Source organism: Narcine bancroftii, chromosome 5, assembly GCF_036971445.1.
Source record: "Narcine bancroftii isolate sNarBan1 chromosome 5, sNarBan1.hap1, whole genome shotgun sequence".
NCBI classification, from domain to species: domain Eukaryota; kingdom Metazoa; phylum Chordata; class Chondrichthyes; order Torpediniformes; family Narcinidae; genus Narcine; species Narcine bancroftii.
The window spans coordinates 38,050,364-38,074,473 of record NC_091473.1 but is presented as its reverse complement, the minus strand read 5'-3'; the positions used below and the strand labels follow the sequence as shown (position 1 = coordinate 38,074,473).

At 43.2% G+C, this 24,110-nt stretch overlaps 1 protein-coding gene and 1 long non-coding RNA gene across 4 annotated transcripts in view; one reads left to right on the top strand and one right to left on the bottom strand.

Moving 5' to 3' along the window:
- Positions 1-1,012: 1,012 nt before the first annotated feature.
- On the bottom strand, positions 1,013-7,524 carry LOC138763279 (uncharacterized). Of its 2 annotated transcripts, none has more exons than XR_011357465.1 (3): positions 7,311-7,524; positions 6,761-6,896; positions 1,013-2,697 (listed from the first exon to the last, which is right to left on the bottom strand). It is a non-coding gene; the product is annotated as an uncharacterized lncRNA (long non-coding RNA). The 2 variants fall into 2 exon arrangements; XR_011357466.1 differs by having other exon boundaries at positions 6,761-6,893.
- LOC138763274 (ataxin-7) overlaps positions 7,393-24,110 on the top strand; it is a 132,313-nt gene continuing 115,595 nt past the window's right edge. Inside the window, exons 1-2 of one of the 2 annotated variants that reach the window (XM_069937144.1) lie at positions 7,393-7,670; positions 7,828-7,896. In XM_069937144.1, the coding sequence (XP_069793245.1) occupies positions 7,505-7,670; positions 7,828-7,896 (235 nt within the window). In that variant the 5' untranslated portion in view covers positions 7,393-7,504. Of the gene's footprint in view, positions 7,671-7,827; positions 7,897-24,110 lie in introns of those variants that run through there. The other variant, XM_069937145.1, reaches the window with a different exon arrangement.

The following is a 24,110-nucleotide window of genomic DNA, read 5'->3' as shown; positions in this document are numbered from 1 at the left end:
GTAGTGGACATAGCCCGGGAAATCACAGACAAAACGCTCCCACTATCAAGAACATTCACAGGGAATGTTGCCGTCGGAGAGCAGCAGCCATAATCAAGGATCCACACCATTCAGCACACACACTGTTCTCGCTGCTGCCATCAGGAAAGAGCCACAAGACTCGCACCAACAAGTTCAGGAACCGCTGCTACCCCTCCACCATCAGACTCCTCAATAACAAATTCATTTAAGGACTCATTTAAGGACTCTTTTTATTCTCTCTGCATGGCACAGTCAGTTTGTTTACATTCATTATCCGTTTACAGTTCTTTATTTGTTTACATGTATATGCGATGTACAGGTTTTCTTTGCACTACCAATATTGGTAATTCTGCCTCGCCTGCAGAAAAAAAGAATCTTAGAATTGTATCTGATGTCATGTATGTACTCTGACAATAAATTTGAAATCTTGCAGAATAGCCTCTGTATTTCTGTTCATGAAGTCTTCTGTGGACATCAGTCATGGACATATCCACACCTGCCTCTTGAAGGTTCCTGATCTGTTGGACATACGTTCAGGGATTTTTCTTCATTATGATGAGGATTCTTCTATCACCAGCAGTGGAGATCTTCCTTGGCCTAACAGCCCCTTTGTGATTACTGACCTCACCAGCTCTTTCTTCTTAATGATATTCCAAACTGTTGATTTTGGTAATCCTAGATTTTGGGTGATGTCTCTTGCTGTTTTATTCTTGTTTTTCAGTCTCATAATGGCTTCTTTGACTTCCATTGGCACAATGGTCCTCGTGTTGAAAAATGGCAACTACAGACTGGAAAGGTGATCAAAAGCTTTGACGCAAGCCTAGCTTTCTTATTCCTGCACCAGTGAAACAATTAAACATACCTGAGTAATCACAAACACTGTAAAGCCAAATGTCCCACACATTATGGTGTCCTGAAATGAGAGGACTAGGTATAAAAAGTGCTGTAATTTTTACATGGTTAAACCAAAATGTACACAAATAACCTTGAATAAAATCTGGAACATGCACTTTAATTACATGTGAATTGTTTGATTACAAATTTAAAACTGTGGAGGGCAGGGGAAAATAAGGGAATACATACATCCATACATACAAACTAATTCTGCTCTCTTCCATTTTGCTTTCTGAGCTTTGGGAGGAAAAATATTTCATTCAGTACATAATGATGTCCTTTGCAGGAAGTGGGTAGTTTGGTGAGAAGCAAATGTGTGCATGAAGTCCTTCAGAGTGAGCGTGAACTTAAATACTGCTCAGTGTGGTGGTGGTAGGGGTTAGGAGTGGAGTGTCATCAAAATAATAGCACAATACAGATGTCTGGGATTGAGGCAATAGGCAGATTACAGTATATGTTTATAGGTGAGACATGTTATCATCAATAGCGATAGTGTTGAATGTGTTCCCCTGTCAGAATAGAAACAGTTAATCCTGGTAATAAGGATGCATTTCTTTTGCCCAATTGCGGTGAACATTACTTGTATAAATGTTGCGAAGAATTGTACCAATTCTGTTCACAAATCATTCCTTCAGATCTTATTTCATTTCAAATTAGATTGAAGAGAGAAAGTGGTTGACGAAAGGGAATGAAGGGAACAAGTGTTTAGCAGAAGGGGCAGTTGAGAGGTTTGGGTAAGGGTTGTGAAGGTGAGAGATTACATTTGGATATTATGAGGATGAATTTTACATTACAAATCAGTGTGTGGAATGATTTGTTCTCAATGCTTTGGTCTTTACACAAAATATTTCATGTCAGGGCCATTTTTCTCAATACCCTATCTCAAAAGAAAATACATATATTTAAAGCATTTAAATGATAGCCAATTAGGGCATACCTTCTGCACATTTCTGAACTAGGATTTTTGCTGCACTTTTTATTTTCTACCTGCATATACTTTTTAGATAAATGTTTAGGATTTTCCAAATTATTTAATTTTGAGACCTCGGTATTGCTAGCAAACAGAATTTATTGTCCATCATGAATAGCCTTGAGAAGTTGGTGTGGAGCCAATTTTTTGTAATATAGCAGCTCACTTAATGTCACTCCCATGCTGTAACATGGAAGTGGGTGATGGGTGGGGGGGTTGAACCAGCAACTGTAAAAGAATGGTAATATATTCTCAATTCGCAATGGAATATGACAGGGGATGGTCTTTGTATGTGCCCCCTTGGTGGTGAATAGTCAAGTTTGTTCATTTCTGTCAAAGTAACCCAGATGAATATCTTCACAATTTTTAGTAGCAGGTACATTCTGTATCCAATGGGTGGTAGATACAATACCAAGCAAGTGAGCTGCTTAGTCCGAGATAACCATATACCATATAACAATTACAGCACGGAAACAAGCCATTTGGCCCTTCTAGTCCGCACCGAACTAGTGTCTTTCCAATGTTCACTCTCGATCATGCCAACCTCATTATGACCACGACCTCTGCATTGAAGATATGATTGGCTTCTTTCTCCCAGTCAACAGGAGCAAATGAAATTGGAACAACTGTTGATTGCGCCTTGTGAAGCACCAGCACCTTCTCGTGAACTCCTTCTGACTTGGTTGGATATAGTGTGGAATTTATTTTTTTGAGTGTTGTTGAAGCTTGATTCATCCAGGAAAGTCTGCAGATACTGTGGTTGTAGAGCAATACACAAAAGTGCTGGAGAAATTCAGCAGGTCCTACTGCATCTATTGGAAGTAAAGGGTAACCAACATTACAGGCCTGAGCCCTTTGTGGAGAGCATTCCCATCATCTCCTGACTCATGCTTTATAGATGCTGGGGGGGGGGGGGGGGGTTCAAGGCATGTGCTGCTCACCACACCATACTCAGGTTCTAACTGATGTATGTGGCTGGTATAAGGTTCTTGTTAATGAAGGAATGGAGGCACCATTTGCCGATCTGCTAGGGAAAGCAAACAAATGTTCATGCGGAGTGGTGTTAGTCACAGTGCACAGGAGCAATCGGATGGTGTGAAGCACTTCGAGCAAAACGTCCTGCCAGTGGGACACTGGCATGTTTGCGATTATTCTGCTCACCAGTCTGCTCTTTCTTCTTAATGATGTTCCAAACAGTTGATTTTGTTTATCCTAATGCTTGGGCAATGTCTCTTACTATTTGTTTCATGTCTTTCAGCCTCATAATGTCTTCTTTGACTTTCATTGGCACAACTCTGGTCCTCGTGTCCAAAAATGGCAACTACAGACTGAAAAGGTGATCAAAAGCTGAGAAGCAAACCTGGCTCTTTTATAGCTCACAATGAAGCAAATACACATCCCTGAGTGCTCACAAACACCTGCAAAGCTAAATGTCTGAAATATCATGATGCACTGAAATGAGGGTGTTATTTATAAAACTTGCTGTATTTTCTACATAGTCACGCCAAAATGTATACAAATAAGGTTTAATAAAATTTGGAACGTGCACTTTAATTTGATGTGAATTGTTTGATTACAAATTTAACACTGTGGAGTACAGGGGCAAACATTAAAAAAAAGTGTCTCTGTCCCAAAGATCACCTGTACAATCATGTCCAAGTCTAGTGGCCTGGCACCTTTATTTGCTTCATTAATGATCTTCATTTTCTGCCATGATCAGAATTGAGAATTTCCACCAATGATTTATACAACATTAAATTCTATGTGTAACTCCTCAGCAATTGACGATGCATCATTCAGACATGGAATGATAAGTGAAACTAATATTTGTGCCATAAAAATTTCAGACAATAGCCTCTTTCAGGTGGCCAGATACCTCAATGTAAAGCCGCATATTCTATCCGAATGCGACTGTCAGGAGGCCACCTGAAAGTGCAAAAACCCAGCCCCGAGGAGTACTCACCCAACCCTCATTGGGGAGGTATAATCTCTGCATCAGAGCAGTCCCTGAGGCACCTGAAAGCAGCAACCTAAAAGCTGCAACCTAAAAGCAGCTGCTAGGGGGTGAGCTGATGTAAATCAGCTGGCAACCCAACTCACCCCGCCTGACAGGCCCCCCTCCCCACACCCGACAGCCCCCTCCCTGCTGCCTGACAGCCCCCTTCCCCACTGCCCCTGCTGCCGGCGCGGAACTTCAGGGCTGGGGCGGCCAGCACGGGACATCAGGGATGGGGTGGCCAGCACGGGACGTCGGAGATGGAGCAGCTAGCGCGGGACTTCGGGGCAGGGGCAGCCAGCGTGGGACGTCAGGGCTGGGGTGGCCAGCACGGGACATCAGGGATGGAGCAGCCAGAGCAGGACTTTGGGGTTGGGGCGGCTATTGTGGGACTTCAGGGCTGGGGCAGCCAGCGCGGCTATCATGGGACTTTGGTGCTGGGGCGGGCAGCGTTAGCCGGCCACCCCTGCCCCATAGTCCTGCGCCGGCAGCCCCAGCCCTAACAGCTGGCGGTACTATGGCCACAGTCGACTGGAGCCAGTATTCACTCCGAGGCGCCTCTCCCCGCTGATGACCTTTCAGGTGCCAGAACAGCACCTTCAGTGCTTTGCACACACCCACAGCTGGCTCTAGAGCTGCATTCTCCCAAAGAAGACTTCCACAGCTGATGACAGACAAAATCTCATCATAATGAAAAAAAATCCTCAATGTCTGTCACACAGATCAGAAACAAACTTAAGGAGGCAAGTGTGGATGTGTCAATGACTACTGTATGCAGAATATTTCACAAACAGAAATACTGCAAGATAAAAACCACTAGTTAGACACAGAAACAGGATGTCTGATAAGAGTTTGCCAAATTTTAAAAGAGCCTACAGAATTCTAGAAAAAAAGATCTTGTTGACAGTTGATACCAAGATTAACCTGTATCAGAGTGAGGGCAAGAGCAAAGTGTGGAGGTTTAAAGGAACTGTCCTAGATCCAAAGCATACCACCTCATCTGTGAAACATGGTGGTGGGCGTGTTACAGCCTGGTCATGTATGTCTACCACAGGTACTGGTGCACTGAACTTCACTGATGATGTAACTGATGATGGCTGTAGCAAAATGAATTTTGAGGTATGCAGAACATCTTATCTGCTCAGGTTCATGCATATATCTCCAAATTCATTGGACGATGCTTCATCCTACAGCAAGACAATGATCCCAAACATACTGCTAAAGCAACAAAGGAGGTTTTCAATGCTAAATACTCAAAAATTCTTGAATAATTAAGTCACTCAACCAATCTAAATCCAATTGAGCATGCCTTCCATGGGCTAGAGAAAATTTAAGGGGACAAGGCCCCGAAACAAGCAGGTGTTGAAGATGGCTGCAGTCGAGGCCTGGCAGACCATCACCAGAGAAGATACTCAGCACTTGGTGATGTCTGTGAATCACAGAGTTTAAGCCATCATTGCATTCAAGGGATATGGCAACACAGTACTAAACATGACTACTTTGATATACATACTATTGATATGTTCCAAATATTATGGTGACCTGAAACGAGGGTACTATATATAAACAGTGCTGTAATTTCTACGTGGTCAAATCAAAATGTACACAAGTACCCTTGAATAAAATTAAGCACCTAATAGCCTGAATGAGCCTGAGATTGTCTGATCTTGGAAGCCAAACAGGCTCAGGACTGGTTAGTACTTGGAGGAGAGACCACGCATGGAACATCAGGTGCTGTCAGTTTCTGTGAGGGTGCTGGACAAAGTGGCGATTCTCTGTCTGCCTTCTGTAGACAAATTCGAATAACTTCATTTATGTTACATTCTAAATGACAATTACATGACAATAGTGGAACCTTTACCTTTATTAGGTCAGGTGTCCGAAGTATGTGAAAGCGAACATTTTAGTGTCTCTAGATTTTTGTGATTTACTTGAATAAAATCTGGAATGTCCACTTTAATCATTTGAATGGTTTGATTCCAAATTTAAAAACGTGGAACACAGGGGCAAATAAAAGTACAAATAAAACTGTCTTTGTCCCATACTTGGAACAACTCCCTGCCATTTCCTTTTGTTAATGCTCCTTGATGCTGTATTTAATAAAATTCTGCCCAGTGCCATAATTCACCATCAGAAGTTGGTTCATTTCTTTGATGAAGGTTTTGAGTCAAGGGGACTTTTTGAAACCCAAATTGAGTAGGTGCTGCTTGATAGCCTTTTCAATGTCTCCATCCATCACTTTGCTGAGATTGGTCAAAGTCGTAAATAGCTGTTTAAGTGTTAATTACGTATTATCAACACAACATTTCGAAGCAACTTTCCACATTGTTAGTTGAGTAACCAGTGTTATATTGTACAGCATTTTCCTTTTCAGGGTATTATGCAAATAAATAACTTTAAAATGATTTTCTTTAATTCCTATTTGTGACACAATGGCCCCAGTGAGGAATTTGTGCCATAATATAATGGGGCAAATGTTATAAGGACGAATGCTGCGTTGAGAGACCTATTCAGTAGTTACATTATCAGAATGCAAATAAATGTGTGAGACAAAAATAAAAATAGGTAGAAATTAATTTTGAATAACTGATTCATGTTTGGATCATTCATGAATATTGTGAAACAGGAATCAAACTATTTTTAGTTGGTGGTGGTTTGTCACTGGATCTAAATCCAGCAACTCTAGCAAATAAATCAATCTCGTCAGACTGGATTCAAGAAGTGGTCAATAAATGCTCAGCAGCACTGCGTTTTCCAAAAGAAAATGAGTATTCCACGCATTTAAACTGGTGCATTTTTGCCGGAAGATAGGGAAACAAGTCTGCGTTCCAAGTAATTACATGGAGGTCTTGTTAATACTGGCAGACTGTTCTACTTACTGTAAGTTTCAACGCCTCCAGCTGTTTGTTTTGCTGATGGTCTAGTTTGGAACGTCCCTGGACGAGAGCTCCAGCCGTGACGCGCGTGTATAGCGTAGGTGCCTGGAGATTGACGTCCTCGTTTCAGGAAGTGCTGCTGTGTCGGATTTGTGCAAAATGAGCAACAACCTGCCTCAACTCGAGAACAGTGAGAGAAATTGTGTTTTTTAGCCTCATTTCAGTCAACTTTTAAAGTTGTACACTTGAAGTGGCGTGCTTTCAGAATACATGATTTTCATCCATTGATCTTGAGTATTACTTGAATGGCTCGGAAAAAAAGTTGCTATAATCCCCCCCCCCCCACCACACTCCCACCTTACACTAAATCACTGGAAAGCAGTGAACAGAATTGGACATCTGGTAACGAGCAGCTCCGCTGAGCGAAAGTCTCCCAACTTACTGAAGTCCTTCGGACTGGTGTAAAGAAACGTACCATTTGTCAATTTCACTAGTGGACCTTCATTAAAAGAAATAAAAGCTACTGCTTTATAAAAATGGTGTAACTCTTTACCTGCTTCGGGTTATTCAATTTTGAAAGTTATCATGCAACGCCATTTCAGGCTGCAATAGAGTACCGCGGGAACAAATACAAAGTTGCAGGAGCGTAAGAGACCTGCCACAATGTCACGGAACCTCAGCGGTGGCCACACAGCAGCTCCTTCCTCCTGAGAGGAAAGGGAACTCCTCGCCCAATGTAGCGAAAAGATGGCGGAAACGGCCGAGGATGACGTCAGCGCGGCCCGAAGAGCGGCCGGGCAGCAAGAAGGATCAGCAATGGCGACTGTGGAGCGGAGACTACCCAGTCCCGAGGCGCTGGTGGGACAGCCTTGGACCCACTGGATCGATGCCGCCAAACATCAAGGGGCGGATGGTGAGGCCAAAGCGGCGTTTAACCTGAACAAACACTTTTTGGCTGCGTGTGCCGAGCGTGGCTGGGAATGTTTGTGCGCCGACTTGGCGCAGGCAGCCAGGCAAGTGGACGAAGTATGTGACTGACTGACTGACTGATGTATCCAATTGTTACACAGGCACCGAATTGGAAGAAACTTTTAAGGAGTGCGGGAAAAACCGGGAGGTCATGCGGCTGAGTAGGGAAGGTGAGCGTTGGCTTCAAACTTTGCTGTTTTTGCTCTTGCATGGCTGTCTATCTGTTGTACAGGCTCTTTACCGCACACTGGCGGGCTGGAGACTCTGCTTCGCAGGCACTGGCAACTAGACTAACAGGGGGGCCTGTTAGATGGATGCATTCTCCACTCATGGTTTTCCCCAAATGGTTCTGGGGGCAAGGTTGTCCAATTTCAAAATAATCTTTAGGAATTTCCATTTCTTTCACCCACATCATGAATCCCACTATTCATGTGTGTGTTTTTTTTGGGGGGGGGGGCGGTAAAAGTTGCTTTCCTTGATCTACGTGTTTAGGGTTCAATTGCTATCTTGTTTGTCAGGTAACCAGGGAGTGGTTCCAGATAATATTTTGGAGCAATTGGAACTTATTTTTTTTTTACAAAGCAACAATTAATTACTGCAATTAAACATTTCTATGTTTTGGCGATTCTGGCCACAATTAATTTCTTTGAAGAGATTAAGGTTAGCTACTCTTGATTTCATTTGTGTCAAATGAGAATGAGTAATGGACTTACTAATTTGAAACCCAGTTTATTTTGTAATGGTGCAGGGCGAATAAGCTCAATTTAAAATTTCAGAAGTAATCTGTATGTGTTTTTTTGTTTTATATTTATTTCTGTTAAATCATTTTAAATTCTGCACAATTTGTTGATTGGTAATTGGGAATGAGAGCTATTACAAATCTTATTTGATTCTGTCACTTAATGTGCTACAGGTTAGGAATTTTCCAATATGCATGAGTCACAGATAAAGTACTGAGGTTGAATTTAGTTTCAGCCATTTTACCCTATGGAGGGAATGAAATTGGACAAAGACCTCAACACTTTGCTTCCAAAAACTTGCATTTCGTTTTAAATATAGGACACTGTTCGTGAGCTGTATAATTTCAAAATTGCATGAAAATGTGCTGCAAATGTGGTTCTTGACCCTATCCAGCCACTTGTATTGCCAGATTTGAGACTTGAGGTTTAGTCCATCCCCTCTCATCCTCAAACTTTAAACCCATGCCCTCTGGAATGTGACATTCTAACCCTGAGGAAAAAGGCAGACAGTCTTAAGATGTCCATGTCTGTCATAATTTTAAAAAACTTTCACAAGGGCTCTCCTCAGCCTCCAGTGCTCGAGAGAAAACAGTACAATTTGTCTAACCTGTCCCTATAAACCCCTCCCTGTAATCCAGGCAGCATTTCTAGTAGATCTCTTTTGTACCCTTTCCAAAATCTTCGCGTCTTTCATATAAGGTGGCAACTAGAAGTGCGCGCTATTCTTCAGGTGCAACCTAACCAGAGTTTTACAAAACTCCCAACAGGATTTTGTAGTGGTTAATGCTCCAACCAATGAAGGCAAACATGCCACATGCCTGCCATTTTCAAGGAACTATGAATCTGGACCTCTTTCCTTTCCACCACCTATCTTTCCCCACCCCCTCAAAAAAAAATCCCTCTGCACACCAATGCTTTTAACTTCATGTGCCATTTTTCTGCACATATCTGTAACTGATTTATATTCTACTGCATTATTTGAGGCCTTCTATACCATCCAAAACTCCACCAATCTTGTTTGTGTCACCTATAATATCAACATCTAGCCAGAAGTAACACGCTTCCACCACTGTCTTCTACAGTCAAGCCAATTCTAAATTCAAATTATAATTCACTGTGGATCCCATGCAACTTTACCTTCTGGATCAGTTTACCATAAGGAACCTTTTCAAATGCCTTTGGAAAGTCCATGTAGACAACATCCACTGCACTTTTGTCACTTTGTTATTTTTATCTCAAAATGAGATAAAAGTTCATTATTCGCCTTAATCAAATTCTGCAGAGTTTTGAAAGGGGCCATTCAGATTTAAGAATGCGATGTGCAAGAGTGTAATAGGTTTACTTTTGAGTTGCATTTGTTTTAAAGGTAATTTGAATGGAAGTGTATTTTAATACTGAGTAAAAATAGTATTCCATCCTTATTAACAATCAGTAATTTTGAGTGTATGAACATGAGATGTCATGACCAATAGTTTTTCTTTAGGCTGACAAGATCATTTATTCATTCATATTTGGTGAATGATCTTGGTAAGGACAGCATTTAATGGCCATCCACAGTTGGTTTAGAGGAACCAAGTCATGGTGAGCTCGTGCCTTGAGTGTACCTTCTCCAAATCTGCCTTGCTTTGGGAAAGCAGTAGCAAGATGCTGACGGAACAGTGATGTGAAGGGATAGCAGTCTCTTTTCAAGTCAGGATAGAGTGCAACCCGGAGGGAAATATCATGATTATTTACCAGCTTTATTTTGCTCCCTAGATGGTAGAAGACATCAGTTTAGGAAGTGCTTAAAGCTTAAATTAACTATTTCAACAACAGCTTTAAATAATCTCTGACCTGTCATATTTGGATTTTAACATTTTCCAATAAATATTGATGTATGGTTTCATTCACTGTCTTCAAAAGGAAGTGAATGGTATTTGGGAAGATGGGAGGAACTTGAAAATTGCCATCATCAGGGAAATAGTGGAAAGTTCAAGTTTATTCATCATCCAATTGTAACGTTACCACCTGACAAGACAGTATTCTTCAATCCACGGTCCAAATACAATAAAGTAGGTGCATGTAAATAGACACACTATACATATATACAGATATGCAGAACCCATATGCATGTCCTATATACATTTATTAAAAATACATGTTATTAATAAATAGTAGAGTTGGGGAGAGTTGTTTCAACAGTTTCACTGCCTGTGAGGAAGAAGATGATCTTCAGCCTGGTGGATCTGGCTCTAATACTTTGTATCTCTTTCCTGACAGGAGTAGCTGGAAGATGCTGTGTGTTGGTTGGTAGGGACCTTGGTGATATTGTGAGCTATCTTTAAACAATTATCCTGGCTAATCACATTGATGGGTGCAGGAAGACCTCGGTGATTCTCTCTGCCATTTTTATGGTCCTGTGGATTGACCTCTGATCTGATGATCTACAGTAGATCAAACAGTGGCCAATGTTTTAATTTAGATAGACAGTATGCATGTGCCAAGGATGTGGGTTAATTGGGCAGCACAGACTTGTGGGCCAAAATTGCCTTTTACCATGCTGTATGTCTAAATTAAAAGGTTGGCCACCCCTGATCTGCAGTAAGTGTACCACACTCTGATGCAGCTGGTCCGGGCAGTCTTGATAGAACACCAGTAGAAAGATGACAGAGTGGTGGCTGGTAGCCTTGCCCTCCTCACCTTTTATGGAAGTGCAGTTGCTACTGTGCCTTCCTGACAAGTGAGGAGATGTTATGTGTCCAGAATAGGTCACTTCTTAAGTGGACTCTGAGAAACTTGGTTCTCTCCACAACCGAACTGTTCATGTGTAGTGGAGGGTTGTTGTCTCTGGTCCTCCTGAAGTCCACAATAATCTCCTTTGTCTTGTCCATGTTGAGTCTTGGGCTGTTACTCTCGCACCATTTCATGAGATTTTCCATCTCCTTGCATTGTAACTCATTGTTGCTGATGAGACCAACTACTGTTGTGTGTCCATATGCAAACTTGATGACTCTTCTGGAGCTGAATCTGACTTTGCAGTCGTGGGGTCAGCAACGTGAACAGGAGTGGGCTGAGCACTCAGCCCTGAAGTGTGATTGGGCTTGACGTTCTACTGCCCATCAGGACAGTCTATGGTCTTTCCATTAGGAAGGCAAATTATTGGCTTTGTTGTCCAATAAATATCAGAGTCCTGAAGGATTTCACCCTATAGTATTAAAAGAAACTCAGTGAGATGGTTGATGCAATAATCAGAGCAAATTAAACTATTGACATCCATAAATAATCCTTCATCAGAGCTGAACAAATTCATAAGTTTTAGCACTTCATGATAGTTATTTGTAGGCACTTTTACACAGCTGCTGAAGAGCAGAAAATTTCAGGACATTTTCTGCTCCGGTGGCAATGTAAAAATGTTGAGACTGAATTTATCATGTAAATTCCATCCCATAATTTTTCCACTGGGACTCCTACACATTTTTACGTAGTGGCTGCAGTGTAAAATGATATCAGCCACTCCGTAAGAAACAGACCTAATGAATATGATGTTTCCCCTCATACAAACTCCGTAACGCATGAAGGCTGTTTAAAAGTGCCCACCTGTAAACAACCACATCGAGACACACTTGAGGTAAGTATGATCTTTTTTTTTAAGAATAATTCTGGAGTTTCTGTGTGTCATTGAGAATCAGGAGGTTGCAGTCTGATCAGCTGTGATCTTAAGTTGTATTTTCCAAACTTATCTTAAATCTTTTTTTAAGATTTGATCTTAACATTTTGACTATTTCTCTTTTTGTGAGTGCTGGTTGACCTTCTGAGGTTTTTTTTGAATATTTTATTTGAATTTTGTGGTCAGACATGTATCAAGAAATAACTATTACTTAAATACATAAATTAAAATGAGAAACTCAATGGTACAAGTTGTCCATATCTCCAAACAGCCCCATTCCCTCTCCTGAATATTTTCTATTTTTGTTTGAGATTATCGTTGGGTGTAATTTTCCAAAATTTCCCTGGACACTATGATGGTTCTATTAGATTAGCATGGAGCAAATACAACTCCTTTATTCAAAACAGGAAGGAGTTGGAAAAGAGGAAATTAAGTTGGTTAGCTTAATGGTTTCAAACAGAAAATGTTGGAAGATATTATTAATGATGTTATTAGCAGGATACTTGGAAAAAAATTACTCCTTTTACGTGCAAGAGTCGTACTATTGTAGTGGTGAGCTGACCTCTCGCTGAAGCCAGATGTCAGCTCTCAGACACCTGTTACTTGCTCTTTAAACAGGACCCCACTAAGAAACATCAAACCACTGTTTCCTGCACCATCATTGATCTCCTCACTTCCAATAATCTCCCTTTTACAGACGCTCACCTCATTGTTCCCCAACCCTGCACTGCATGAGTCTACCTCCTACCTAAGATTCACCAACTCGGTTGCCTCAGTAGACCCATTGTGTCAGCATGCTCCTGCCACACTGACCTGGTATCATCGTGCCTCAACTCTATTTTGTCCATCTCTGTCCAGTTCCTTCCCACCTACTTCTGGGATACCTTCTATGCTCTCCATTACTTTGACAATTTCTAGTTTACATTTTCAATGTGGACATCTAGTCCTATGCACTTCCATCCCCATCAAGAAGGTCTCAAGTCCCTCCATTTCTTCCTTAATAACAGATGTAACCAGTCCCTCTCCAGCACCATCCTCTTCTGTCTGGCAAAACTTGAGCTCACCCTCAATAACTTCTTTGTTGGCTCATCAAACTTTCTCTAAGTCAAAGATGTATTCATGGGCTCTTGAATAGGTCCCATCAATGCCTGTATTTTTGTCAGATAAATGGAGCAATTTGTTGTGCAAGCCTGCACAGGCAAGTCTCCTCAACTCTTCCTCTGCTACATTTACTGATACATTGGTGCATCCATGATGAGGTAGTAACCTTTATCCACTTTTACCTGGACTATCTCTGGCAACACTCTCCCCTTTCTCCATCACTGTGTCTCAATCTTGGGAGATAAACTATTTACAGAAATCTTCTACAAACCCATTAACTCCCATAGACCACACCTCTTCACTCTCTGCCTCCTGTAAGGATTTATATTCCTTTTTCTCAATTCCTTTGTTTCCACTGCATCTGCTCCCAGGATGAGGATTTCCATCTAGGACATCCAGATGTCCTCCTTCTTCAGAAAATGTGGCTTCCCCTCTACTGCCATTAACTCCACCCTCACCTGCATCACCTCTATTTCCCACTCATCTGTCCTGGCCCCTTTCCTTTCTTTCACCCTCCACCCCCCCCCCCACCCAACTCTACACGGATACATTTTCCCTTGTCCTCGCCTTCCACTGCCACCAGCCTCGCAGCCAACAGGATATCCTCTGCAATTTACACCACATAGAAGATGATTCCATTTCCCAGGCATGCCTTCTCCTCCCCTCTCTGCTTTCCATAAGGACCACTCCAACCAGGACTCCCTTGTCCATGTATATCTTCCTAATAATCGCACCCCCATGGTACCTATCCCTGTAACTGCAAAAAATGCTGTGCTTGGACCTATATTTCTTCCCTCAGCATTATTTGAGGATCCAAAAGGTCCTTCCAAGTGACACTTTATTTCTGAATGTGTAGGGATCATTTACTGTATTTGTTGCTCATGGTGCAGCCTCTATATGGCGGAAGCTGGGCGCAGACTGGGAAATCATTTGTCTGCTGCAACAGCAAGGACCACCCAGTGGCAAAACATTTTAGTTTCACATCTCATTACCACCTTTACATGTCTGATCATGGCCATGTGCACTGTCAAACTAAGGCCATCTGCAAACTGGAGGAACAACATTTCCCCCACCCCTTCTCTCTGTCAAAAAGCTGGACCTCTTGCGTCTCTTTCTCCTTTGCTTCCGGCGTCCCACCTGTATCCACCAATTACCTCCTGCCTTTTAGCCTGTGCTTCTTTCCTCTTGCCGCCTTCCATCATATTCAGACATCTACCTGCTTTTTCTTATTCATCATAAAGGGCTCAGACTCAAAAACATTGGTTACCTTTGTTTACCTGCTGAGTTTCTCCAGCATATTTGTGTATTGCACTTAGGAAGAAGAAGCAATCGGGCAATGTCAACATGTCTTGTAAAAATGAATCATTTTTCACCAATTCATTGGAGTTCTTTGGAAAAAGTAGTATGCTGTGGATAAAGATGAACTGGTAGGTGTACTAAGATTGCCAGATGGCATCAAAAGTTATTGAACAAAATAGAAGTTTGATGTTCGAAGAAGCTTTAATGTGATTAGAAGATCAGTTGGCTAACAGGCCTAAATTGTTCTTTGTTAAAAAAAATAGCAAGTCATGTGCCACAGTGTCAGGATCTTGAGTTTTTATGATTTATATAATACAGTGGTGTTCAACCTTTTTCTTTCCACTCCCATACCACTTTAAGTAATCCCTATGCCCTAAGTGTTCTGTAGGGATTGCTTAAGGTGATATGTGGGTGGAAAGAAAAAGGTTGAAAACCACTGTTTTAATCGTAATTAATTGATTTGTTATGTGCACGGTTTCATAATTCCAAAGGAAATGGGCCAAAGACAATTTTTCTCAAGCAAAATATTTCAGTAACAATTGGGTCTAAAGCAGTAATTTTCAACCTTCCCTTCCCTCTCACATACCACCTTCAGCAATCCCTTACTAATCACAGAGCACCGATGGATGGCATAGGATGGCACATACCACTTGAAAGTGGTATGTGAGTGGAAAGAAAAAGGGTTGAACACCACTGAACCCAATGATTCAATGAAGGTACTAAAGATAAGGTTGCTAAATTTGCAGATGACATAAGATGAATAGAAAAAAAACAGTTACAAAGAGGATGCGCGACAAAAGATTATAGGTAGGTTGTACAAATGGGAAAAAAATATGGCAAATGGAATATAATGTGAGGAAAACATGAAATTGTCTATTTGACAGGAAAATGTAAAGAAAATATAAGTAATGAAAGGTCCCCTAGTGCATGAATCAGAAAAAGATAACAGCTACAGCAAGTACAGTATTAACAACACAATGTTATCATTTATTGCAAGGAGAATTGAATGCCAAATTAAGAAGGTTAAATAGGGCATTGCGCAACCTCTTCTAGAGCATTGTGTTGCATTGAGCTTCCTATTTAAGAAGGGTGTTTTTTGTAGACGCAGTTTGGGGAAGATTTATAAGACTATTAGCTGAAATAGGCTGATATAGGAGACATGATGAAAACATAATTTCCTGAGGGAGTCTTGAAAGGGTGAACATGAAGAGGATATTTCTTGTGAGAGAATTTAGAACTTAAATTTAAAAATAAGGAATAATCCATTTAAGATAATCTGGCAGGGCTGAAACAGGCTCTTTCACCTTTTGTGTTCATGCCAACCATCTGTATTCTATTTGCTATAGCACCAAAATTGTAGCCTTCACTCCTTTTGTAGTTTGGTTATCTAGGTCTTTAAATATTCTGAAGTTCTTGATACACCACCATCTTGGGCAATGCATTCCAGATTCCATCCAGCCTCTGGGGGGAGGGGTGGGGGTAGGGGGGGGGATATTTTGCACTAAACTGATGTCATCCATTTTCTACTCCCTAATATGGGGTGGGAGGAGGGGAGTTTTTAAATATCGAGTCTACATGCACCCCTTACAACTTTGAGTACATTTATCATGGCCCACCCTCCTTTTTGCCACCTTGGCTTCTTTCACTCCAAGGAAAACAAATGCAGCCTAGCTAATTTCTGCTCAAAACCAAAAGGCTTCATCCTAGGCAACAACTGGTTAATCTCAGTGTGCACCCTCTCATGGAATTGCGTCCATCCTGTAATGTGGCGTCCAGACCTGTAGACTTTATCCAGCTGTGCTGTAATCAAATTTGTACCATAACCTTCTGATTGTTATAACACTGGACAATATTTTTTTTCAAAAGGTAGCTTCCTGAAACAAAATTGGGGATTATCATAGACAACTTCAAGCTGAACACAAAGATAATTTCAGATTTGCTGCATCACATAGGAAGTTGGGGGAAAAAACCCCAACTTTTATGCTATTAAACATGCTAAATTCAATGACGCTGACACATTGTGTAAGTTCAACTGACCTAAAAACGTTTTGCTGCTGATTTTAATTTGTACTTAACATCTGATGCCTCTCATGTCAGTGTCCAACAATAGTTGACCAGCATTGATGGATTTGAGTTGCCCTGATACTGCTTTTCCATGGTTGTAATGTCCTGGTGAAACCTTTCACCATGTTCATCACTGACCACACCAAGATTAGCAGGGAAGAAGTCCAATGACATGTTGCACTTTATGGCTTTGTATGCTTGAAGGATGTTGAAAATATGACAGGAAATCACAAAACAGGCTATTTTTTTTAAAAAAAAGTATGTGATACAAAAATTTTAAGGTGATTTTAATGATTAGAAGCTCCAAATTCATAAAATATACTCATGTTCAGAAAGCACAATCTTCATTGTCCAGTAACTCTTAGCCTCTCCATCAATCAACACTAGTTATTGTATTGTCTTCATATTTACTAATCATACCTGCTCCATTCACTTTCAAAATGTTGATGTTTAAAACAAATAGGAGACCAGTCATAGGCTTCCAATCACAAAAACATCCCTCTAATGTCAGTCTTTAATGTTACCAAGCCAGTTGGATCCAACTTGCGTTGGATCCCATGGTCTCTCACCTTGTGGACCAGTTTCTTATGTAGGATCTCGTCAGAAACTTCATAGAAGTCAATGTTGAGTCATCGACTCATTCAGTACAAAAACTGGCCTTTCAGCCCAACTCATCCATGCCAGCCAAGTTGCCTACCTGATTTAATCTCCTCAGATGCTAAATCTATGACCTCTAGTTTTAGACACCATTACACAGGGAATAAGACTGGACCATTCATCTTTATCTAGACACTTCATGATTTTGTATATCTCTATAAGGTCAACCCTGCAGGGAAAAAAAACCTCTGAACTTACCCAGTCTCTCTTTGTAGCTCAAACTGGCCAGTCCAGGTTACATTATTGTGAATATTTTCTTCACCTTTCTAGCTTAATGACATCCTTCCTAAAGCTGGGTGATGAGAAATGTGCAGATCTCTGTGTGATATCACCAAAGTCTTGTGTAGCTATAATGTGGCATCCAACTCCTGTACTTGATGCCCCAACCAAAAACAAACCTGCCAAGGACCTTTGTCACAGCAGCTGTTCTGTCATCATCAATGCACTTGTTATTTTTTTTTTAAATCAGCGAAATTTCTCAGACAGAAACTTTTTGACAAAGGCATGCTGACTATCTTTTATTATTTTTGCTCACAGTCAGATCCAAACTTGTACAACTGTCCTGCTTCCTATGATTCAGTATTGAGTATTTTTACTGAACTCCCTTTGCCAAGTGTGTTCTTTTGTACAGAAACCAAAAAATTCACAGGAGCTCAAGTGAGACATGAAGATGATGGAATCTTGAGCAAGCTGGTCAGACAGCATCCTTGAGTAGAAATGATCAGTAAATGTTTTGGGTTGGAACCCTTTATCAAGAAACTGTAGTTCATGCCATTTCACCAAGGCCTCATACATTTGTAGTCACTTCTAAAATCAATGAATACTTCAGTCTAAACTGTCTTTCTTGAGGTAGTGTGCTTCTGTATCCTACCATTCCTTGGGTTTTTAAAAAAAAAAATCTTTTGATCCTGAGAATGTCCTTGGGCAATGACTTCTCTGCCAAGGAAAATATCCAGGACTGATTCTCCAAATAGGATCTTCCGTTGAAATAGTACATCCCTACTTTGTTCAGTCTAAAGGCTAAAATTCTCCAGTCCTGGCAAAGTTTTTAAATTTCCTCTAATAAGCTTCTGCTGCAATCGTATCCTTCCTGTAATGTTAGACTAAAACTGTACATAGTATTTTTGTTGTGAACCAAACAGTGTTTTAATAGTTCTGATATAGCCTCCTTTATACCATTTTGATTTAGTTGTTAAAGGAAAATATTTGTATACATTCTCAACTTTTCTGATTACATTCTGGAATGTGTGGACATGCACTCTAAGGACCTTTTGTTCATTGACTTCCCACTGTCCAGTTGATTCTTTGACTCCCATTATCTGAGCAAAATTTGCGGTTTTTCCACTCTTATATTTTTGTCTTTGATTCCAATGCCTTGCACTTCTTTGCATGATTCTATTTGTCATTGGTCCTCTTTGCATCTTCCATCACTGATTTATTTTCACAGCATCTGCAATCTTTTTAATTGCGTTTCCTGTAGCAGCCCGCTAACTGGGACGCGACCCAGTACACAAAATGGCTGATGAATGCGGTGACCTTGCACACCCCATGGAGGCCTATGACCTTCGTCCCAGGTGACTACCTCCACAACGGGAAACAATGAGCAATGATGGGAATGGCGCCCAGTTGGAGATTGGGGCTCCTGTTGTCAGCAGCGGCGAGAGACTATAAACAGAGCTGCCAGTGTAATAATTCAGTCTTCAACTCCTCGTGGATTGGGGGGCACGGCCCCATCTGCCCTCAGGAGCAAAATACCCCCAACACCCCTCGTCCCCACCCACAAGGATGTAGCAAGGATGTAGTGCCTTACCCAGTGCTTCAGCTCAGCAGTGGAAAACTTGAGCCATGATGGAAGGAAACTCCGGTAATAAGGTCCACCACCAGGCAGTGGGCTCAGTGTCCCTTGCTGAGGGACACAGGCCTTTCTTGCTCTTCGTGCAGATGCGAGGAAAGTTGCCACCTAGGCGGTGGTGTTCTAGAGAGCGGAGAAAGAAAACGGCACCTTGGTGGAGCAGGTCATTAGGCTCCACACCCAACTGGCATCAAGGCCACAGCAAACAGAGTGGCATGGACCCCCTGACCCAACAGAATTGCTACTATCACCAACGATGGGGTGCGGGGGTCCGTCAATACCACCCTCCCTGCACGTTTCCGGAGAGTGTTGTTAATGGCTGTGGCGGTTGGCCAACATGACAGCCTCCTCTATGTGTGGGACTCTCTGTCCAGAAGACACTTCCTCGTTGACACCAGTGTTGAAATAAGTGTCCTTCCACCCCCCCCCCCACCCCTCCCCATCTACAACATCTGGAATGGCGAACCAGGCCCACCACTGAGGGCAGTGAACAGCAACACAATACAAACGTTTAGCATCTGCACTGCCCCCTCCAGTTCAGCAGCATCCGGTTCACAAGGACATTCATGACTGCAGCTATGAGCCCACTGCCTGCTGGTAGACCTTATTACCGGAGTTTCCTTCCATCATGGCTCAAGTTTTCCACTGCTGAGCTGAAGCACTGGGTAAGGCACAACATCCTTGCTACATCCTTGTGGGTGGGGGGGGGGTGTTGGTGGCCCACTCCAAGCCCACTGCCTCCCCCCCCACCCCAGAGAAGCTCTCCCTCGCCAAGGAAGAGTTTACAAAAAAAATAGAAGAGCTAAGGATAGTGTGGTGTTCCAACAACCCCTGGGCCTTCCCCTGAACATTGTAACACAGGCAACTGGAGGGTGGAGGTCATGTGGTGACTATCGCCACCTCAATGAGGCCACCACACCTGACATACCCCATGCCCCACATCCAACAATTTACTCCTAAATTTTGAGGGGCATGGGTATTTTTAAAAGTCAAACTCATCAGGGGCTATCATCAGATCCCACTCCAAACTGCCATCGTTACCTGTTTCAGACTCTTTGATATCCTGAGAATGCCCTTTGGAGTTAAGAATGCAGCCCAGACCTTCCAGAGGCTGATGGATGCAGTGGGCCAGGATCTCCCATTCACGTTCATCTATTTGGACGATATTCTCATCGCCAGCCGCAATCACACATAGCACCCATCTAAGGCCCAGCTGCAGGAATTCAGACTAACTATAAACCCTGTTATGTGCCAGTTTGGCTTGGAAACGATCGACTTCCTGGGGCATCAAATCAACAGGCACAGAGCAAAACTCTTGCCCAAAAAGCTAGAGACCATTCAGTGTTTTGCCAAGTGCTGCACAGTGAAAGGGTTGGAAAAATTAACTTTTATCACTGATTTAAAAAAAAAAAAAAAAAAAATTTTTTTTGCGCTCATGGCAGGGAAGGTAAAGCTTGGGACAAAGTGGCCTCGGAGGCATTCTCGAAGGCCAAAAATGCACCGGCCAACACCATCTTCCTGGTACACCCCAGATCAGAGGCGCCAACCACTCATAGTTGACGCTAAAGTAGAGCAATTCATTGAAGGGCAATGGCAACCCCTGGCTTTCTTTCACAGGTTCCTTGAGCCACCTGAACTCAAATACAGCGCCTTTGACTGGGAGCTATTGGTGTTTTCGGAGCCGAACAGGAGTGTGGGTATGACAACGGCTCTGTATACGCTTATCTTTGTGAGGTTTTTCAGTTGGTTGTTTTTCCAGACTCTTTTGTGTAGTCTTCCAAAGGCGCTATTTGCCTTGGCGAGTCTGTTGTCTATCTCATTGTCGATCCTTGCATCTGATGAAATGGTGCAGCCGAGATAGGTAAACTGGTTGACCGTTTTGAGTTTTGTGTGCCCGATGGAGATGTGGGGGGGCTGGTAGTCATGGTGGGGAGCTGGCTGATGGAGGACCTCAGTTTTCTTCAGGCTGACTTCCAGGCCAAACATTTTGGCAGTTTCCGCAAAGCAGGACGTCAAGCGCTGAAGAGCTGGCTCTGAATGGGCAACTAAAGCGGCATCATCTGCAAAGAGTAGTTCACGGACAAGTTTCTCTTGTGTCTTGGTGTGAGCTTGCAGGCGCCTCAGATTGAAGAGACTGCCATCCGTGCGGTACCGGATGTAAACAGCGTCTTCATTGTTGGGGTCTTTCATGGCTTGGTTCAGCATCATGCTGAAGAAGATTGAAAAGAGGGTTGGTGCGAGAACACAGCCTTGGTTCACGCCATTGTTAATGGAGAAGGGTTCAGAGAGCTCATTGCTGTATCTGACCCGACCTTGTTGGTTTTCGTGCAGTTGGATAATCATGTTGAGGAACTTTGGGGGACATCCGATGCGCTCTAGTATTTGCCAAAGCCCTTTCCTGCTCACGGTGTCGAAGGCTTTGGTGAGGTCAACAAAGGTGATGTAAAGTCCTTTGTTTTGTTCTCTGCACTTTTCTTGGAGCTGTCTGAGGGCAAAGACCATGTCAGTGGTTCCTCTGTTTGCGCGAAAGCCGCACTGTGATTCTGGGAGAATATTCTCGGCGACACTAGTTATTATTCTATTTAGTAGAATCCTAGCGAAGATTTTGCCTGCAATGGAGAGCAACGTGAATCATGGGTCCTCTACCGGCACCACCTACGGCTCCTAGAACGCTTCCACCAGCGTTGTCTCCGCTCCATCCTCAACATCCATTGGAGCGCTTACACCCCTAACGTCGAAGTACTCGAGATGGCAGAGGTCGACAGCATCGAGTCCACGCTGCTGAAGATCCAGCTGCGCTGGATGGGTCACGTCTCCAGAATGGAGGACCATCGCCTTCCCAAGATCGTGTTATATGGCGAGCTCTCCACTAGCCACCGTGACAGAGGTGCACCAAAGAAAAGGTACAAGGACTGCCTAAAGAAATCTCTTGGTGCCTGCCACATTGACCACCGCCAGTGGGCTGATAACGCCTCAAACCGTGCATCTTGGCGCCTCACAGTTTGGCGGGCAGCAACCTCCTTTGAAGAAGACCGCAGAGCCCACCTCACTGACAAAAGGCAAAGGAGGAAAAACCCAACACCCAACCCCAACCAACCAATTTTCCCTTGCAACCGCTGCAATCGTGTCTGCCTGTCCCGCATCGGACTTGTCAGCCACAAACGAGTCTGCAGCTGACGTGGACTTTTTACCCCCTCCATAAATCTTCGTCCGCGAAGCCAAGCCAAAGAAAAGAATTGGTGTTTTACCTGACAGTCAGACATTTCAGGTATTTTTTTGGTGGGCAGCGAATTCAGGGTCTTCATGGACCATAAACTATTAATCTTTGCCTTCCACAAAGTGTTTGCCCATGATTGGCCAGGCAGCTGCAACACCTCTTATATGTGTCTGAGTTCACCACGGACATCTAACATATTGCAGGTAAGATCAATGTGGTGGTCAACGCACTGTCCCGTCCTGTGATTGAGTCCGTCCAGGCCTTATCCCAGGCAATAGACTATTCCGCCTTATCCAGGGCACAGCAGGAGGACCCTGACATCCCGACATACAGAACAGCAGTTTCCAGACTCAGGCTGGAGGATGTCACCATCAGCCCCAGTAACCAGATGCTCCTCTGTGACGTCTCCACCAGCACAGCCTGGCACACCCAGCCATCAGAACGTCTGTCAAAATAAAGGCCAGTAGGTTCGTCTGGCCTGGCCTTTAGAAACAGGTCAGTCACCTGCATACTCTGACAGATGTCCAAAGGGCAGATGCATGGCAAGACACTACCCCCCTTGCTCCCCTCCCAGACTTCCGAGCCAGCGTGACATTGGTTCAGCCACATCCATGTTGACATTGTAGGGCCGCTACTGGTCTCCCATGGGGCGAGATATTGCCTCATCACGATTGACCACTTCACAAAGTGATTGGATGTGGTCTCGTTGTCTGACACAACTATTGAGACCTGTGACAGGGCACTGATTAACATCTGGGTGTTGAGGTTTGGAGTCTTGGAGCTTATGACCTCTGATAGAGGTGCACAGTTCACTTCGGGATGCTGGGTGGAATCCAGCTGGAAATCCACCATACCACAGCTTACGACCATTTGACCCTCAGGACAATGGGTTGGTGGATCAGTTCCACAGGTGCCTAAAGGCGGCCTTGATTGCTCTGCTCAATGGGCTGAACTGGGGAGATGAGTTACCCTGGGTCCTTCTGGGGATCTGCACTGTACCAAAAGAAGACTTTAATTGCCTCAGCAGCAGAGATGGTATATGGTGCACTGTTGGTGATACTGGGGAGTTCTTAGCCACCGCCAAGAACTCAGAGGACTCCATGGCCTCATTAACTAAGCTGAGGGTAAGACTGGGTACTCTAGCCCCTCCTCAGCCTCTGCCGCAAGGCCAGGGCAAAGCCTTCCTCCCCAAAATCTTAGAGCCCTGTAAGTATGTTTTCATTCAGAGGTGGGGGGCACACCGAACACATCTGCAATGATCATATGAGGGGCCGTATAAAGTAATCAATCACAACAGATCGATATGTGTGCTGGATATCGGTGGAAAGGAAGAGACTCGCAATCGACCGCCTCAAACCAGCACACCTGGACATTAGCCAACCGGTCACCCCACAGGCTGCTGAAAGCAGCGAACGGTGCTCTAATTGCTGGTTCTTGGTGGGGGGGTTCTTGTAGTGGCCCGCTAAACCGGACGCGACCCAGAACACAAAATGGCTGATGAATGTGGCGCAAACTTATCTTCGTCCTAGGTGACCACCTGCATGGTGGGAAACTACCAGCAACAACGGGAACACCACCCAGTCGGAGATTGGCGCTGCCATGACGCAACTCCTGTCTTCAGCAGCGGGAGAAAATATAAGCAAGAGCTGCCAGTGCAATAAATCAGTCTTTGACTCCGTGTGTGTGTGTGTGTGTGTGTGTGTGTGTGTGTTTCCACTTTGTAGTATCTTTAAATAATTGAATCGTGCCACTTGCACTGGAGCTGTAGTGGATTCTGCTATTTGAACACCTGTTGACTTATTCCTGGC